This window comes from Jaculus jaculus, chromosome 1 (genome assembly GCF_020740685.1).
Source record: "Jaculus jaculus isolate mJacJac1 chromosome 1, mJacJac1.mat.Y.cur, whole genome shotgun sequence".
In the NCBI taxonomy this organism is placed as follows: domain Eukaryota; kingdom Metazoa; phylum Chordata; class Mammalia; order Rodentia; family Dipodidae; genus Jaculus; species Jaculus jaculus.
In genome coordinates, this window is record NC_059102.1 from 36247755 (window position 1) to 36264737 (window position 16983).

A 16983-nucleotide genomic window follows, 5' to 3' on the forward strand; every position below is an offset into this window, starting at 1 on the left:
TCTCGGCGGCGCTTGGGATGCTGCCGCTCCACCTGTCGCCGTCTCTGAATCATTCTGACCGGTTTCGACATTTCCGTTCTCAGCGCCCAGCTCAAGTCCTGGCGCAGAGCCCGGCTGCGGTCGAGCTCATTCATTCAACCACTGAGGGGCTCCCTGGGCGACGCCGGGTGCGAGGCCCAACGCTGGGCACCCGGGCGAGACCCAGTGGGTCCAGCTGAGCCCGCCAGAAGCCCGACAACCCTCCACTCCGGACCCGCTGCAGTCTCCCTGGCCGCCGCCGGGGTCGTGCCCTGGGGCTGGGTCAGGTCTAAGCTCACACGTCCTAACAGCTTCCCAGACTGGCACCCAGGCGGTGCCAGGGGATGCCGGGTTCAGGCCGACTCCGCCCTGACGCCCGAGATCCCGCGGGAACTCAGCTCTCGGGACCGAGGCCGTGAGCGCTGGGGTCGCGCGGGTAGACTCGAGAGGCGCGCACTGGGGCGCACTGAGTCGGCGGTTTGACCTTGACGGCCTGGCACCGCCCCGTGTCCCCGGCGAGCCTGCTCAGTCCACAAGCCACTAAAGGGCGCCGGGCTGGGGCTCGGAGCCGGTCCCGGTCGTCCCTAGGCGCTTCTTCCCGTAGCCAATCCAAGACCGAAGTAGTGCGGGCCAATGGCCGCCGCCGAAGTATCCAGAGCTGTCGAGCCTATCAAAGTCCGGCCTTCCGCTTCTCCCGCCTTGAACTTCCAAGTCGGCCAATCAGCGGCCAATAAACAAGAAGCGTCCAAGATCAAAGGGGAAGGGGCGGGACCTAGGCCGCAGCAGCGCCTCCAAGCGAAGGACTGACAAGCCCTTTCGCGAATACCAAACGCGTAATTTCACTTCGTTAGGAAGGGGGCGGGGCTTACCTGAAGTCTGCGCCAATGGTTGGCTTGGGGGGCGTGTCCACGGGGGCCAAGCGGGAGCCGGAGGCCCCGGGCTCTCTGGGCCGCGCCTGAGGCGGACGCAACGGGGCCGGGGGGCGGCGTCGAGAGCGGCGGCGGCGGCGGCGGCGCGGCTGGGTGCCGGGGCTGGCCCGAGTGGATGGAGTTGGAGGGGCGGAGTGCAGGCGGTGTGGCGGGCGGGCCGGCTGCTGGGCCCGGGCGGAGCCCCGGGGAGACGGCGCTGCTGGACGGGTGGTTACAGCGGGGCGTGGGCCGGGGGGCCGGCGGCGGGGAGGCGGGGGCCTGCCGGCCCCCGGTACGGCAAGATCCGGATTCTGGCCCGGACTACGAGGCGCTGCCGGCTGGAGCCACTGTCACTACGCACATGGTGGCGGGCGCCGTGGCAGGAATCCTGGAGCATTGCGTGATGTACCCCATCGACTGCGTCAAGGTGAGACCTGGACCGGGCTCCGCACCCGACCTGGGGATGACCAGACCCTGAGTCCTGTCTAGAGCCAGGATCCCGACTGAGAGCCGGAGCTCGCGGCGTGCGTCCTGGCTCCTACCTCTACTCACGATTTGAACTTGCAAGCAAAGTGTCGGCTGGGTGGTGAGCTCAGTCTGGAGCCAGGACCTGTGTCTAACGGTCACTGAGCTCAGAATCGGACTCATGATCAAAAACCTGCCATCCAAAGTCCTGGATCCCACCAGGGACTAAACAGGAATAGGGTGGGATGGGGGATCCCGAAGCACAGGTAAGTGCTACCGACCATTAAGTGAAGCCAGCTGACGTGAATCAGACCACGAACTGGATCTTAGGGCTTGAGATGTGCTTCTGGTAGGTGCTTTCATGAATTCTTTGCAGTGTCTTCCCTTAAAAGTGGCAGGGCAGGAAGCCGGAATCTGGGATCTTAAGGACATATGACATTTTAATCCATCAGTGGTTGGAAATCATTGTACAGTCAAAAGTAAGAGTTCCAAACTGTAATGTGTATGGCGAGAAGTCTGCAGGAAAAGGTTTCAGTTTCTCTGTGAAGCAACCTTGATGTCCCAACTATTTCCTGAACATAAAAATTGAACTGGGATTAAGACCGCATGTTCAGGGGGCACTTCAGTCCCTGCACAACAGAGATGAAACTGATAGTCTATGTCTTGGGCACCTGAATCTGACAAAAAGGGAAATGCCTAGAATGGAAGTGTGATGGTATTAGAAAGTAGAGGTGTGAAGAAAATGAAATGAACATGATTCATGTGAAAGTGAAAGCAATTACAACCACATCCGAGCAGGATGATTAATGGATTCAGAAGGCAGCCGGGTGGCGATTATTCTCTTACAATTCTGGTTGCACATTAGTAAAGGTATCAGCCACCAAACGTGAGGTCAAAATTAAGAGAGACGTAAAGTGGAGGAGACTGTTGAAATAGCTGTGATATAGAATAGTGTTTTCTTTATACATTAAGCATAGCAGTCAAGCAATATCCTGCCAGTTCTTTCATGCATGTTTTCTCTTCAAATTAGGAAAATGCTACATTTTGAAAGGAGAGTATCACCTTGGGCAGTGCCTCTGCTTGTCCCTGGTTCCTGTGCTGTTCCTTGTTCTCATTAGTGATGTGGATGAGGAAATGGGAAAAGTGCTGTTGAAGCTTGGTGAATGACATTGAGTTGGCAGGAATATGTTAGCATGTTATACGCTTACCTCCTAACAAGGGCCATGTCCAGTGAAAATGTGGTTAAGTGCACCTGACGGAGATGAACATTACCACGTTTAATATGCTTGTCAGAGACTCAGACCATGAACAGGCCATAAGAGTCAAGATGTTCCCTGAGTAGGTACTTTTACCGAGTCCTTGCAGTGTCTTCTCTTAAAAATTTCCCTTAAAAGAAATAAATAGGGCTGGAGAGATGGCTTAGTGGTTAAGGTGCTTGCCTGTGAAGACTAAGGACCCATGCTCCACTCTCCAGGTTCCACTTAAGCCAAACTCACAAAGTGACACAAGTGCGTTGATTGCAGTAGCTGGAGTGCCAATTGTCTCTCCCTCCTTCCCACTCCTCCCGTCCTCCCTTCCCCCCTCTCAACAAAAGACCAGTCTATTGGGCTTGCCTCAAAATAAAATAAATAAATTAATTAATTAAAAAGGAGAGAAAGAAATAATAAAACCCACGAGAGAAATAACTATTGAAATGTAAATGAATGAATATAAATGATTCAGGAGTCTATGTAATATACTGTAGATTGTATGTCTGAATCAATATGCTGTGTATTCCAAAAGTTAAAGTGCTGTAGCTGCAGAGTTACCTCATTCTGCTTTAACTGTGAGTAGAGTGCAGGGTCTAGGGTGCTACATTTCAGGATGAATATCAAGTGGAAGGCATCAGAAAAAAACAATAAAAAATATTTAGTGGCTTGGAAAATACATTGTGATAATGTGACTTAGTTTGACAGTTGTCTTATAACAATGTAATGGGAGGGTATTGCTTTACTCCACATACTTACATAATGCTATTGTAGCTATAAACATAAGAACTCCCTTTTAATTTTTATTTAATTTTTCATTTATTTGAGAGACAGAATAGGCACACCAGGGCCCCTAGCCACTGCAAACAAACTCCAGACACATACAGCACCACCTTATTATGCATCTGGCTTTCTGTTGGTATTGAGCAATTGAACCTGGGTTCTTTGGCTTTGCCAGCAAGCACCTTAACCACTAAGCTATCTCTCCAGCCCCATAAATGCACCTTTTAGATATTCCCTACAATTTATGCTTAATGAGGGCAATTTTTGTCCTGTGTAACAAAGGAACAGAGACCACTTAGTATCAAATGTGGTAAATCAGATAAATATTCTGAATGCCCATACTGCATGGTCTCTTAAAATATGGTGGGGCTAGAAAATGAATCAACTGATGTAGTCTTCAGGCCTATAAACCTATTGAACGACCACAGGAGAAAGGGCTTCCAGAAACATTTTATATAACCAAGCATTACTGGAGTAAGTTACTTTTAGCTTTCCCGGCCAACTGTTTTAAAGAATAGTTCCTGATCTACATTAGCTGAACATCATTGCAGTCTTGCCTCCAAACCATACACTAAAAAAGTGTTTTAGCTGGGCGTGGTGGTGCACACCTTTAATTCCAGCACTCGGGAGGCAGAGGTAGGAGGATCACCGTGAGTTCAAGGCCACCCTGTGACTATGTAGTGAATTCCAGACCAGCCTGGGCCAGAATGAGACCCTACCTCAAAAAAAAAAAAAAAAAAAAAAGGGCAACTATTTGAAGGAAAATGCCCAAGAATCTTCTAATATGCAAAAACTTATCTTAGATGAACCTCCTTCCCTGCAAGGTAGGGTCTCATTCTAACCTAATTCTAGCTGATCTGGAACTCACTCTGTGGTCCCAGGTTGGTCTTAAACTCAGGGCTCCTCCTACTACCAAGTGCTGGAATTAAAGGCATGTACCACCACACCTGGAAGAAGAACCATTTTTGTTTTCCATTAATGGTGGGTTTTAAATAGTGATAAGGGAGCCAAGTATGAGTGCCTGAATGTTAAATGCTTTGGTGCTGCCATAGGTGTAACTCAAATCCCTTTTTTTGGGGGGGGGGGTTGAGGCAGGGTCTCTCTCATGCTCAGCTCAAGCTCAAAGCCCTTCTTTTATGCTAGTTCGCTTGTCTCCTAGTAGCTGTTGTTGTTATTTGGTTTTTTTTTTTTTTTTCGAGGTAGGGTCTCACTCTAGCCCAGGCTGACCTGGAATTCACTATGGAGTCTCAGGGTGGCCTCGAACTTATGGCAATCCTCCTACCTCTGCCTCCCGAGTGCTGGGATTAAAGGCGTGCGCCACCACGCCCGGCTTTTATTTGTTTTTTTGAGGTAGGGTTTCTAGCCCAGGCTGACCTGAATTCACTATGTAGTTTCACTATGTACTCTCAGGGTGGCCCTGAACTCACAGAGATCCTCTGCCTCCCGAGTGCTGGGATTGAAGGTGTGCGCCACCACAGCTGGTTCCTGGTAGCTATTCTTATACCATAAATGGACTGTGGAGAGAAAAACAGCCCAACAGGACCCTGAGATTGAACTGGAAACAGGTATCAGTGTTTGAGCCTAAAAGGCAACCACAGTGTTTGCAATTGAAAGCTGATGTTGCCTCTTGGCATGCAGTTCTGAGTATCCCTAGCCACTTATCAGGGTCATGTTGACTTAAAATATCCTTGGGAGGAACCATGGAAAGTCAGTGCAGCCTTGCTAGGCCATGGTTATCAAGCTAACTATTTCCATGATTGTAATAAGTTTGGGAACCCAGATAAATGGCAGTTTGTTTCTGGAGGCATCAGAAGCAAGTGTCAGAATTTAACTAACTATAGGGACAAGCTCTGCAATCCAAGGCCACCGAATCTTTCCTAGATGTCTTCTGTACTAGGTGCTGTTTTGGGTTGTGCAGTGGTGAAGCAAGTATAAATTCACACAGCACCTTAAAGAGGCAAAGAACAGACTCTTCTAAATCCCAGATGTAAAGGATTATCTGCATGCATTCACCTTTTGTATTGTATTTTCTTGCACCTAATAATGAATTAAGTCACTAAATATCAATTTTTCTTATGTGCCAAGCACTGTCTAGAGTGTTTTAATCCTTGAAATAACTTCATGAAGTAAATATCACTCATTATTTCATAGATAAAGAGAGGAGGCTGGAAGAGCAGTTAGGTAACTTGTCAAAGGTCACAGAGTTTTAAGTCATGATTTGAATTCAATCTGTATGACTCACAAGCCTTCTCTATAGCCTCACATAGTGAGATTTCAAGAACCATAGGCTGGGGAGATGACTCCGTAGATAAAGTGCTTGCTGTGCAGGCATGATGACCTGAGACACAGTAGCATGAGTCTAAAATTCCAGTGCTCCTTTTCTTCAGCCAGTTGGGTGGCAGAGACAGGAGAATCCCTGGAAGCTTATGGGCTAGCTAATCTGGAATATACAGTAGTGAACAAGATACTGTGCCTCAAACAAAATGGAAGGTGAAGACTGACACCTGAGGTTGTCCTCTGACCTCCACATGTGTGCTGCTGTGGCATGTGCATACCCACATGGGAACATGCACTCCTACACCATACACAGAGAAGAAGCAAGCAAGCTAAAAAATTTATAATGGCCGGGCATGGTGGTGCACGCCTTTAATCCCAGCACTCGGGAGGCAGAGGTAGGAGGATCACCAGGAGTTTGAGGCCACCCTGAGACTCCATAGTGAATTCCAGGTCAGCCTGGGCTAGAGTAAGACCCTACCTTGAAAAAAAAAAAACCAAAAAAAAATTGATAATGAACCTAATTTGTGAACATATGACTTAGATTTTCAGCTTAATGTGAAATGGAAGTTATAGTCACAGAGGGTGATGTGTTTTACCAAATCACTCACCTTCCTACGCGTTTGTTTAGCTTTTCTTGGACTGGAGAGATGGCTCAGTGGTTAAAGGGGTTTGTTTAACTTTTCTTCAATACCAGGCAGTGTTGTTATTTTTTATTTATTTATTTTTAGTTAGTGTCTCGTTCTAGTCCATGATGGCCTGGAATTCACTATGTAGTCTCAGGGTGGCCTCGAACTCAAGGCAATCCTACCTCTGCCTCCCTGAGTGCAGGGATTAAAGGCATGCACTACCACGCCCAAATGGGGTTTTGTTGTTGCTTATACTGAAGCTTTTCATAAATTCTTAGAGATTTCATCTTTCTGTGGAAGATAGATTTATTGGCCCTCAAATATGGGCATACATGTTTGGTTTTGTTTTTGGCATAGTTTATTGCGTAGGCCTCCATAGGGCATTTTCATTGAGTTGGAATTGTTGGATTTAGATGTGCTTGTAAAATGTTTGGAATAATTTACCCACAGTTCATTTTCTCTTGGGAATGAAGAGTTTCTGGCCTCTGAGACCAGAACCTTCCAGGACTGGTTGCCAAATATGCCCTTGACTCCAGCAGAGCAATGTAGTTTTAGAACGTTCCTCTTGCAGAAGATCAGTTTCAAACAAGTGGATGGAAACACATTGGTTAAGCCACTAGGCCCAGTTTAAAATCACACTCAGTTTTTGAGAAGTGACACTTGATATTTCTGATGGAAAGTTCAGTATTTAAAAAAAAAAAATTGTTCATTTTTACTTATTTATTTGAGAGAGAGAATGGGCGTGCCAGGGCTTCCAGCCACTGCATACAAACTCCAGATGTGTGCATCTGGCTAATGTGGGTCCTGGGGAATCGAGCCTCGAACTGGGGTCCTTAAGCTTCACGGGCAAGCACTTAACCACTAAGCCATCTCTCCAGCATGGAAAGTTCAGTATTTAACATTTTGAACCTGCAGGGTCTTTGGTTTTTTTTTTGTTTTTTTTAAGTTTTTCGAGGTGGGGTCTCACTCTAGTCCAGGCTGACCTGGAATTCACTATGTAGTCTCAGGGTGGCTTCATACTCATGGCAATCCTCATACCTCTGTCTCCATCACTGTAGTACCGGGATTAAAGACATGTGCCACCATGCCCAGCTTTTTTTAAATTTAATTTAATTTTTTTATTTTTTTGGTAGCAGGCAGGAGAAAATAACTTTAGAAGAATGTAGATTGCTTTCGGCTAACTAGGACCTGTGAATCTGGTTAGTTCTCCCCCCTGCTCTTGAGAAAAGGCATTATTCTTGGATCCCACTGACCAACTTGAATTAGGAAGGTTCTGGCTTTTCAATCTAAACTGAACTCCTGTTGGCTCTCTAATGACTGTACTTGCTACCTTCTGAACTGGCGAAGACATGAAAAGAGTTATTCATCTAGCAACTAAATCTTTAGTGCTGATGTGTACCAGGAACTAGACATTATTTTTAAGCTGATAGTATCTGCTACCTCAACTTTGAAATGGGATGATCAACAAGAGATTTTTGTGGAAAGACACACACTTCAAAGAAGGTCTGATTTGGGGAAGTGTTTTAGATGAGATGGATTTCCAGATTTCATCAAAACTTAGTAAATGAACCATGCAAGTATCTTTTTTGTTAAAATTATTTATTTATTTATTTGAGAGCGACAGACACAGAGAAAAAGACAGATAGAGGGAGAGAGAATGGGCGCGCCAGGGCTTCCAGCCTCTGCAAACGAACTCCAGACACTTGCGCCCCCTTGTGCATCTGGCTTACGTGGGACCTGGGGAACCGAGCCTCGAACCAGGGTCCTTAGGCTTCACAGGCGAGCGCTTAACCGCTAAGCCATCTCTCCAGCCCCCATGCAAGTATCTTATCGTGTTAGCTCCACTAGGACAGAGATCAACAGCAGCTATGCTTCACAGAGACCAGTTTTAATTGTGGATTCCAGTTTGAGGATCAAATCAATTTAGATGAGAGATTTTGCAATAGAGGAGGTGGGTTAGGGGTTAAAGGTGCTTGCTTGCAAAGTCTGCCAGCCCAGGTTTAATTTCCCTGTCCCCAACAACAGTGGAAGGTAGAGCCAGGGAATCCAAGCTAGTCTGACATTCCTTTGCAGTCTGCCAGCTCATTTGTAGTGACAAGAGCCTCTGTCTCAGAAGGTGGAACACAGATGCCTTGTCCTCTGACCTCTACATGAGTATCATGGTATGTGTATGTGCCAACATAGACACATACAAATAGAAATTCTAAGAAAGAGCTGAAAGGTTCTTCAGTTTTAAAGATTAGTTTGGGCTGGAAAGATGGTTCAGTGGTTAAGGCATTTGCCTGTGAAGCCTAACAACCCGGGTTTGATTCCCCAGTACCCTTGTAAAGCCAGATGCACAAAGTGGCACTGCATCTGGAGTTTGTTTGCAGCAGCTAGAAGCCCTAGTGCACCCATTCTCATTCTCTCCTTGCAAACAAAAAAAAAAAATTGATTACTTTGTTTTCCAGCTGGACAGTCCTTAAGTTCATAGTTTTGGGACCAAATTTCCTCCCCAGGAGATAAGAGCATCAATTGGAATGACTGATACTTCTACTAACACTCTAGACCTACGGGTGTCAAACCAAGTACTCTGAAAAAGTACCAAAAGATGGGCCACAGCTGAGCATGGTGGTGCATGGCTTTAATCCCAGCACTTGGGAGGCAGAAGTAGGAGGAGGTTCACTGAGTTTGAGGATAGCCTGGGACTACAGAGAAAGTTCCAGGAGAATCTAGGCTAGAGTGAGACCCTACCTTGAAAAAAACACTATTTTGCTCCCAGCTGTTCATCTCTGCTGAACCTCCAGGTCCCTACTTGTGTAAACTGGGCTGGGCTGAGATGGGAGGGTCCTATCCCTTCCATATGCAGGAGCTCTCTGTACCTTCTTTCCATCTCTTAATCTAATAAAGTCTTTAGAAACAAAAAAGATGACCCACCATCTCATTAGTCAGTGTATTGTGAAGTCAGGCAGTGGGGCCAGTTTTTTTTTTTTTTTCAATGTTTTCAGCTGGGTGTAGTGGCGCATACCTTTAGCCCCAGCACCTGGGAGGCAGAGGCCCCCATGAGTTGAAGGCCACCCTGAGACTACATAGTGAATTCCAGGTCAGCCTAGGCTAGAGCAAGACCCTACCTCGAAAAACATATATATTTGAGAGTGAGAGTTCCAGGGCTTCCAGCCACTGCAAATGAACTCCAGAAGCATGTGTCACCTTGTGTATCTGGCTTATGTGGGTATGGGTTCTGGGGAATTGACCTTGCATCCTTAGGTTTTACAGGCAAGCACCTTATTCACTTGACAAGGTTTGTTTTTAGTAATAAAAATTTTGTTGCAGATAATACTTGAATTTAAAATCAGTTTATTAAGGTCCAAAAACTTGTAAATCACATGTTTGATATGTATTGCTGGGCAGTGGGTTATTTTGGAGTTGTGGACATTGCCAAGTGGCAGTGTTCTTGGGGGAAGTAATAGTGTTCCATTCTTAGGGACATGGATGACTAGCAACAGAAAGCCTTGGAGGTATGAGTTAATTTGGGAAGAAGTAAAGTTGAATGCCAAGTTGTCACTCCCACAGATTGGTCCGCACGTGTGTAGAAGGCCTGTCCACAGCCCAAAGCCCAGTGTTGAGGTAGGCCGAGAAGTTGTCATCACTGACCTTGCACTTCTCCTGCTGTAATTTCAGACCCGGATGCAGAGTCTACAGCCTGACCCAGCTGCCCGCTATCGAAATGTGTTGGAGGCCCTCTGGAGGATTATAAGAACGGAGGGCCTGTGGAGGCCCATGCGGGGGCTGAACGTCACAGCAACAGGCGCAGGGCCTGCCCACGCCCTCTATTTTGCCTGCTACGAAAAGTTAAAAAAGACATTGAGTGATGTAATCCACCCAGGGGGCAATAGCCATATTGCCAATGGTATTGAGCCTTCCTGTGCTGGTCCCCCCACTTTGTCAGTTCTTTGGGCTTTGCTGCTGTCAGTGCTGCCTGGTCTCAGCATGGCTTGGAGCTGCAGCTTTGGGCTAGGGTAGGCCAGATTATAGGGGAGGGACTTCCAAACCTGATGTGCTCAGACAACGGGCTGCTTCAACCCCACCCTCCTTTGGGGCACCTCAACAAAAGTCACAGTATCTTCCCTTACCTGCCAGCTTGACTTTTCCTCATCTTCTCCCTGGCATCAACTTCTAATGCCTGGTAATGTGGAGATACACACTGAACTACCCCATTGTATATTTCTTGATGGTTGGGTGTAATCCTGCTCCTTAGGGCAGGATTGGAGGTGATCCAGTCACCCAAGGAAGACACTAATGGAGCCCCAGCTCTTCACCTCACTTTGAGAATCCCACCTGACCAGAGGCTGTTGGCATCCTTAAGAACACAACAAAGCCTTGATAAGCAAACGGTGTCCAGGGACTGTCCAGAGAATCCACATGTTTTAGAAGTTGGGTGGAAGTAAAGGAAGAGATTGCAGCCCAGGGTTCCAAGGTTGTCTGAAAGTCCAGTTGAGTGTGGAGAAGGTGGAGGACAGTTGAAGACCCAAAGGGAAGGGAAGATCTGGATGGACAAATGTTAGGATTGGGAAGTGGGCTGGGCAGTTTAGACACCACAGGATAGAAAGCAGATTGGATGAAGATGTGGCTCCCATCCCTGCACTGGTGGCGTTGATGTCCTGCTTCCTGTCAGGGCATAGCATCATGTATTCGTAGAACCATCTACTGATGAAATCTGGGCTGTTGCCTTTGCCCCTTCTGGGCCTTCCTGTCAGATGTGAAAAGTGCAGTGATGGCCTTGCTAAGGTGGTGGGGAGATTCCTTTCTATAAGCAGTGGGTTCCTTTCTTTTGGACTGACTCTTAACATGTCCTTTCCTCACTGTGTTTACATATCCACTGACCTCCACGGGGCCTTGGTGAATTGGTCACCTCCCTGGCCTTACGTGGCAGTTTTCTCATTTACAGGTGCAGCTGGGTGTGTGGCAACATTACTTCATGATGCAGCCATGAATCCAGTGGAAGGTAATGAGTTCTCATTTCTATTCCTCAGGGCAGCTGCATCTTCATGCCCTAATGTCTCCCCCCAGAAAGCCAGAGCATTATCAGTTTTGGTAGGAAAGTCTCGTGTTTACCACAAGAGGGCGCTCTCTCCATATTTTCAGCGCTTTGGAGAACTTCTTGTTCAAGAAATACATTCTTTAGGACTTAAGCTTTCCTTGGAAGAAGTGATGGTTCCTTTGGCCTGTTCTGGGCTTTCCTAGAAGTCCCTTTTGTAGTAGATTTGTTCTCTTGGAAGTCTAGCAGATTCTTTTGTTAAAGAAGATGGATTTTTGGCTTTTTTTTTTCCCCAGGGAAGGGTCTCACTGTAGCCTAGGCTGATCTGGAACTCACTCTGTAGTAGCCTTGAACTCAGTGATCTTCCCACATCTACCTCCTAAGTGCTGGGATTAAAGGTGTGCACCATTACACCAGGCTCCGATTTTCGCCATTTTTAAGTATTGCATTTCTTATTGGAAAGAAGAGAGTTGAAGGTTAAAGATTAAGCTGTATAGTTCATCATCTTCATTGCTGCTTTGATGTTAGTTTTTCAGTTGGAACCAAATTCTCTAAAAGCATTTTCACTGCGAGAATGAGGCAGTCAGCCAAATAAGAGGCTGGCACTGTTGCAGTTTTCCTTCGGTTCCAGTTCTTCATATGTCCAGGCAAGGCCGTGGGTGGAAAGGGTCAAAGTGAAGCTGGAGAGCCATCGAAATCACATTATCTTCACATTAAAGGGAGTGGGAGGTTTGGAAGCTGAAACCAAGTGCATTCTGAGTAAGATGGAGGTCTCTATTTTTTTTTTTTTTTTTTGGTTTTTCGAGGTAGGGTCTCTCTCTGGCTCAGGGAAGGTCTCTATTTTTGGTAGCACTTCTCTTTCCTTCCCACTGGGAGAATAACCCTGTTTGCATTTCAATTCTGAAGTATTTCTCCTCATACCTGAGGAATGGGATTGCTAGGGCTCCATCCTATGTTCATTACCACTAAGACATCTGCTGTTGGACATTGTGAAAGATTAAGATAATCAGAATATCTTCATTTCATGGAGATCCACTATAAGTTAATAAACTATAGATATAACATATATTGACTGCCTGGTTTTAAAGAAATCCTACTGGGAGTGGGCTCATTATTTTCTTTTCTTTAATATTTATTTATTTAAGACAAAGAAAGGGGGAGAGAGAGAATGGGCACACTAGGGTCTCTAGCCTCTGCAAATGAACTCTAGACACATGCACCACCTTATGCATCTGGCTTACATGAGATCTGGAGAGAGATCAAACATGAGTCCTTGGGCTTCGCAGACAAGTGCCTTAACGATGAAACCATCTCTCTAGCCTACTGTCCCGTTTTTGAGACATAGTCTGTCATTGGTCTGGACCTCTCAAAGTGGATTAGAGTGGCTAGCTAGCAAGTTGTGTGTCCTCAGTGCTGGATTACAAGCATATGTCACATATGCCTGGCTTTTTATCTGGCTTCTGGGGATCAAACTGAGATCCTCATGGTTATAAGACAAGCACTTTTCTGACTGTGCTATCTTCCTTGCTCTGTTTCTTGATTTCTTAAGCTGCTGCTTACACCCACCCCTCAAATAAAGGAAACATGAACTCTTTAGGTTAACTGAAAGCTCACAAATTCCTTTTTCTCTCTTCATTCCATTGGCTGACCTGCTGACTTGGCACCCTGAATCTGGACCCTTTCGGGCACTGGCTGGTTGCTGTCACCATCTCCTTCCTCAATGGGACTCCCAGTGATCAAGCAGAGGATGCAGATGTACAACTCGCCATACCACCGGGTGACAGACTGTGTACGGGCAGTGTGGCAAAACGAAGGGGCCGGGGCCTTCTACCGCAGCTATACGACCCAGCTAACCATGAATGTTCCCTTCCAAGCCATTCACTTCATGACCTATGAATTCCTGCAGGAGCACTTTAACCCCCAGAGACGGTACAACCCCAGCTCCCACGTCCTCTCCGGAGCCTGTGCAGGAGCTGTAGCTGCCGCTGTCACAACCCCGCTGGACGTTTGCAAAACACTGCTCAACACCCAGGAATCCCTGGCTTTGAACTCAAACATTACAGGACACATCACAGGCATGGCTAGTGCCTTCAGGACGGTGTATCAAGTAGGCGGGCTGACCGCCTACTTCCGAGGGGTACAGGCTAGAGTTATTTACCAGATCCCCTCCACAGCCATTGCATGGTCTGTGTATGAGTTCTTCAAATACATGATCACTAAACGGCAAGAAGAGTGGAGGGCAGGCAAATGAGGGAGCCCTCGGTGAAGCCGGGGGCCAGACCGCACTGCTGCACCCTACCCCCTCCAGCACATTGTCTGTCTCCTGTCACACTCCAGCCTTGAGTGGAGCTGGAGGGAAGGGAGAGGGCTCATGCCAATTCCTGCCAACCTCCGTTACCACCACCTTTCCTTCCGGGCCCTAAGCAAGTGCAGCAGAAGACACCTCAGCACCTCCAACAACCTCTCCATCCTGGGCCTGGCGACCTGCTCTAGACTGTTACAGAGGGATAAGCAGCACATTCCCCTGGTTCCTAATAAAACAGAAAAAGCCTTTAAATGAAACAGTTCTGTTGGGTTTGTCTTGCCAAAGGGACAATGAAATGCTGTTGGCTATTCTTGAAGCTTAAATCATGGAACCCAAAGGGAGGTTTCCTCAGTATGTCTGGTTTGTGTTCTGCCTACTTTTGAGATGACTTAAGGCTGTCAGGCTCTCCCCATTTTAAGTAGTAAGTTTCAAGGACCTTCCTTGATGGCCGTAACACTGGGCCTTCAACAGACCCAAGTTCAAAAGGTATCCTGGAGCTCACTATTGCCTCTTCAGGCAGTAGTGGGGGGTGGGCACGGAATCAGATTCGGCTTCAGGTCTAGACTCTGCCTGGGCAAGAAAAGTTTACACAAGGTGCTTTTTTTTCGAGGGGTGAGGAGTAGGGAAAGAATTAGGCATCTCTTGCCTTTGCAAAAGAACTCCAGATATATTCATCACTTTGTACATCTGGCTTTATGTGGGTACTGGAGAACTAAACCCAGATCTTTCTTTGCAAGCAAGCACCTTGAACACTGAGCAATCTCCCCAGCCTGGCACTGTTTTCTAATGTAGTTGCAAAATTATTCAGTGAAGGACTGGGAGGATGGCTTAGTGATTAAAGATGCTTGTAAAGCCTGCTAGCTGGGTTCAGTTCCTCTGCACCCATATAAAAGCCAGATGCAAAAGTGGTGCAAGTGTCAGGACTTCATTTGAGGCAGGAGACCCTGGTGCATACACAGAGACATACAAAAATTAAGTAAGGGTTGGAGGGATGACTTAGTGGTTGGGGCGTTTGCCTGCAAAACCAAAGGACCCATGTTAGCCAGATGCACAAGGGGACACAAGCATCTGGAGTTTGCTTACAGTGGCTGGAGGCCCTGGCACACTCATTTTCTCTCTCTGTCTGTCTTTGTCAAATAAATAAATAAAAATAATAATAATAAATTAAATTAAATTTTAAAAGATTTAAAGCTTTGAAGTTTTGAAGCTGCAAATTGTGAAGATTGTGTGGTAAATATTTCACTGGCTTTGTTTTGTGGTTCTGAGGATTGGACCTTGGGCCTCATGCAAGCTAGATTCACCTGTGTTCCACCATTGAGCTACATCCCCAGCCTACTTTTAACTTTTTAAATTTTGTTTTATTTTTATTTATTTATTTGAAAGTGACAGACAGAAAGAGGTAGAGAGAATGGCCGTGCCAGAGCCTCCAGCCACTGCAAATGAACTCCAGACGTGTGCGCCCTCTTGTGCATCTGGCTAACATGGGTCCTGGGGAATCAAGCCTCAAACCCAGGTCCTTAGGCTTCACAGGCAAGCACTTAACCACTAAGCCATCTCTCCAGTCCCTACTTTAACTTTTTAAAAAATTATTTTCTTTATTTATTTGCAAACAGAAAGAAAGAGTAGATGTGCCAAGGCCTCTAGCCACTGCAAACAAACTCCAGATGCATATGCCACTTTGTGCATCTGGCTTTACATGGGCACTGGGGAATTGAACCCAGGTGGTTAGGTTCTGCAGGTAAGCTCCTTAACTGCTGAGCCATTTCTCCAGCCTACCTGGACTTTTTGCTTTTTTTTAACAAAGTACTTGAACATATGTGATTGACAATCTCTTTTGTTTGACAAGTTAGTGAGGTAGGCACTGTAGGCATCATGTCATTTCACAAGCAAGGAGGTTCAGAGAGGCTCTGATTTCCCCAGGGCCTCACAGTAAGTGGAGAACAGACTCCCAACCTTCATCCTTTATCCCGGGAAAGAAGCTGATTGCTGCAGATAGGAAGTGCCTTGGGGGTGTGTTCTCCAACATCACTTCGCTCCACCTACCGCCTGGATGGCCTCTGCCTGGGGCCTTGCAGACAGGGCTTACTGTGTTGTATGGATCAGTCTGTTTTCTTTTTGGATATTGCCAGTTAGTAGTGAGCTCTCCAGTATGTAGAAGAGAAACCAATCCCATCGTACTTGTGGTCACCTGTCATCCACTCACTCGGTTACTATCAAGTGTCTGTCAGGCACTAGGGTTAGGGTTTCTACGATAAGTTAAAACAATCCTAGTCTTCAAAGAGCTTATTGTTTGAAGAGAAAGATGTAAATGGGCAATTACAAGGTAAATGACAAAAGAGATGATGGTTTAAATTTGGAATACTCTTGGAAAATATAAGAATCCCAGCCTCATCTTGGGTAACTGGAATAAACTTGGAAGAAGTGACGGGGGGGGGGGCACCTGCAGGACAAATAAGCTAACTTGGAGAAAAGGGAGATGTGCTAGACAAGGAGGCAGGAGAGTAAGAAGTAGTGGGTAAGACAAACTGGGCGGGGTGTGCAGCTGGAAAGCAAGCAGGGGCTGGGGCTTGACACAGTGTTAGGAGTTCAGAGTTTATCCTGAAGGCAAGGCAGAAGCATTACAGGATTTTCAGCGGAGGTGGGGAGGGATCAGAGTTACCATTTAAACAGATCACTTAGGCTCTCGGAGAAAGGATTAGAGGAGCAAGTCTGGACAGGCAGGCCGACTGGCTAGGAGGCTGATGGAGTAACACAGACAAATACCCGGTGGTCTGGACCAGGATTGACAAGGAGACTGGAGCCATATTAGGGTTGTAGGAATAAGAGGATTTGGTTACAGCGTCAGTCTTGTCCTCCTCCCGCCTGACAGCCCTTCACGTGTGCATAGAGAGTCGGGTTGAATACGCTGGAAAGCAGCTATCAAGGAGACAGCAGGGGCTCCTGTTCTCCCATCAAGTAAGCCGCGCTGTCCCTGGTTTACCAGTGGAGAGATGTTAATGGTGTTGCATGGTGGTCACTGGAGTTGCTTGCTTGTGCAGTGAAAGAGTGTGAGGGTACCTCAGGCGAGGTCATTCCAGACGGTTTACAAGTAAAACCTTGAGTGGTTGCCTCCCAGCGTGGACTGAGCCAGAGAGCAGTAGGATAGCTTTCCAGATCTTGTCCCTATAGTCAGCTGTTTGGAATACTGCTGGGCATAGTATCTGGTACACAGCAAATACGACAGCAAGACGGCTCACTTTTCAAGAGGATGTGGGGTAATTTCTTAAGGAATGGTAGTCACTAATGATCCCCTCAGCTCTAATGCTGTACACCGTAAGAAAAGGACACAAAAGTACCC

The 16983-nt window shown here is 46.8% G+C and overlaps 1 protein-coding gene across 5 annotated transcripts; it reads left to right on the top strand.

The window, feature by feature from the left end:
• The first annotated feature begins 1062 nt into the window (after positions 1-1062).
• On the top strand, positions 1063-13903 carry Slc25a28 (solute carrier family 25 member 28). 5 transcript variants are annotated; one of them, XM_004669880.2, is made up of 4 exons: positions 1063-1353; positions 9985-10213; positions 11252-11308; positions 13075-13903. In XM_004669880.2, exons 1-4 carry the CDS (start codon positions 1063-1065, stop codon positions 13590-13592), a joined length of 1095 nt encoding a protein of 364 aa, XP_004669937.1. In that variant the 3' UTR covers positions 13593-13903. The 5 variants fall into 5 exon arrangements, with proteins under 5 accessions (XP_004669937.1, XP_044998248.1, XP_044998247.1 ...); XM_045142313.1 differs by lacking the exon at positions 1063-1353 and having other exon boundaries at positions 10021-10154; XM_045142312.1 differs by lacking the exon at positions 1063-1353 and having other exon boundaries at positions 10074-10176.
• Positions 13904-16983: the final 3080 nt, after the last annotated feature.

Coding starts and splice junctions, on each gene's coding strand:
- Slc25a28 (XM_004669880.2), top strand. CDS start 1,063: ATGGAGTTGGAGGGGCGGAGTGCAGGCGGTGTGGCGGGCGGGCCGGCT. Junction 1,354..9,984: donor ACCCCATCGACTGCGTCAAG/GTGAGACCTGGA, acceptor CTGTAATTTCAG/ACCCGGATGCAGAGTCTACA. Junction 10,214..11,251: donor CAATAGCCATATTGCCAATG/GTATTGAGCCTT, acceptor TCTCATTTACAG/GTGCAGCTGGGTGTGTGGCA.